The sequence below is a fragment of the Limulus polyphemus genome, unplaced genomic scaffold (assembly GCF_000517525.1).
Source record: "Limulus polyphemus unplaced genomic scaffold, Limulus_polyphemus-2.1.2 Scaffold7683, whole genome shotgun sequence".
In the NCBI taxonomy this organism is placed as follows: domain Eukaryota; kingdom Metazoa; phylum Arthropoda; class Merostomata; order Xiphosura; family Limulidae; genus Limulus; species Limulus polyphemus.
In genome coordinates, this window is record NW_013673293.1 from 39149 (window position 1) to 40203 (window position 1055).

The window sequence follows — 1055 nt, forward strand, 5'->3', positions numbered from 1 at the left end:
TATGTATGTTACTATAACCATGCTAAGGTTAAATGTAAAATATGAATGTTACTGTAACCATGCTAAGTTTAAGTGTAAAATGTTTGTGTTACTGTAACCATGCTAAGGTTAAATGTAAAATATGAATGTTACTGTAACCATGCTAAGTTTAAGTGTAAAATATCTGTGTTACTGTAACCATGCTAAGTTTAAGTGTAAAATGTTTGTGTTACTGTAACCATGCTAAGGTTAAGTGTAAAATATCTGTGTTACTGTAACCATGCTAAGTTTAAGTGTAAAATGTTTGTGTTACTGTAACCATGCTAAGGTTAAGTGTAAAATATCCATGTTACTGTAATCATGCTAAGTATAAAAAATTAACACCTTATTTTGTGGATAAGCTTTTCAGATGATAGAAACTTAAGGCCTTTTGTTTTCTTTTGTGCATTAAAATAAGTATTTTTTTACTCACTCTTTATAATTTTAATATCTAGGTGCCTCCCTATGCTCTAATATTCATGTGCTGCACATCGTACCGTATTCATTCAATTTACGTCCTCCGTCTTTTCAATGATCCAGTGGCAGTTGTTTTGTTTTATTGTGCTTTGAATTTTTTTATCTCCTCCAAGTGGACAATTGGAGCCATTTTTTATAGGTATAAAACGTTTTGTTTGCCTGAGATATTAATATTTGTATAAGAGCCAGATTTAAACTAGTAGTAGTCAACTAGATTAAACATGTATATTATCACAAAATTTAACATGTATATTATTACCAGATTAAACATGTATATTATTACCAGATTAAACGTATATTACCACCACATTAAACATGTATATTATTATCAGATTAAACATGTATATTATCACCACATTAAACTTGTATATTATCACCACATTAAACATGTATATTATTATCAGATTAAACATGTATATTATTACCAGTTTAAACATGTATATTATTACCAGATTAAACGTATATTACCACCACATTAAACATGTATATTATTATCAGATTAAACATGTATATTATCACCACATTAAACATGTATATTATTATCAGATTAAACATGTATA

The 1055-nt window shown here is 27.5% G+C and overlaps 1 protein-coding gene across 3 annotated transcripts in view; it reads left to right on the top strand.

The window, feature by feature from the left end:
* LOC106474785 (dol-P-Man:Man(5)GlcNAc(2)-PP-Dol alpha-1,3-mannosyltransferase-like) overlaps window positions 1-762 on the top strand; it is an 8646-nt gene extending 7884 nt beyond the window's left edge. Inside the window, exon 4 of one of the 3 annotated variants that reach the window (XM_013935475.2) lies at window positions 474-757. In XM_013935475.2, the coding sequence (XP_013790929.2) occupies window positions 474-677 (204 nt within the window). In that variant the 3' untranslated portion in view covers window positions 678-757. Of the gene's footprint in view, window positions 1-473 lie in introns of all 3 variants that reach the window. The other 2 variants (XM_022403093.1, XM_022403092.1) reach the window with 2 other exon arrangements.
* Window positions 763-1055: the final 293 nt, after the last annotated feature.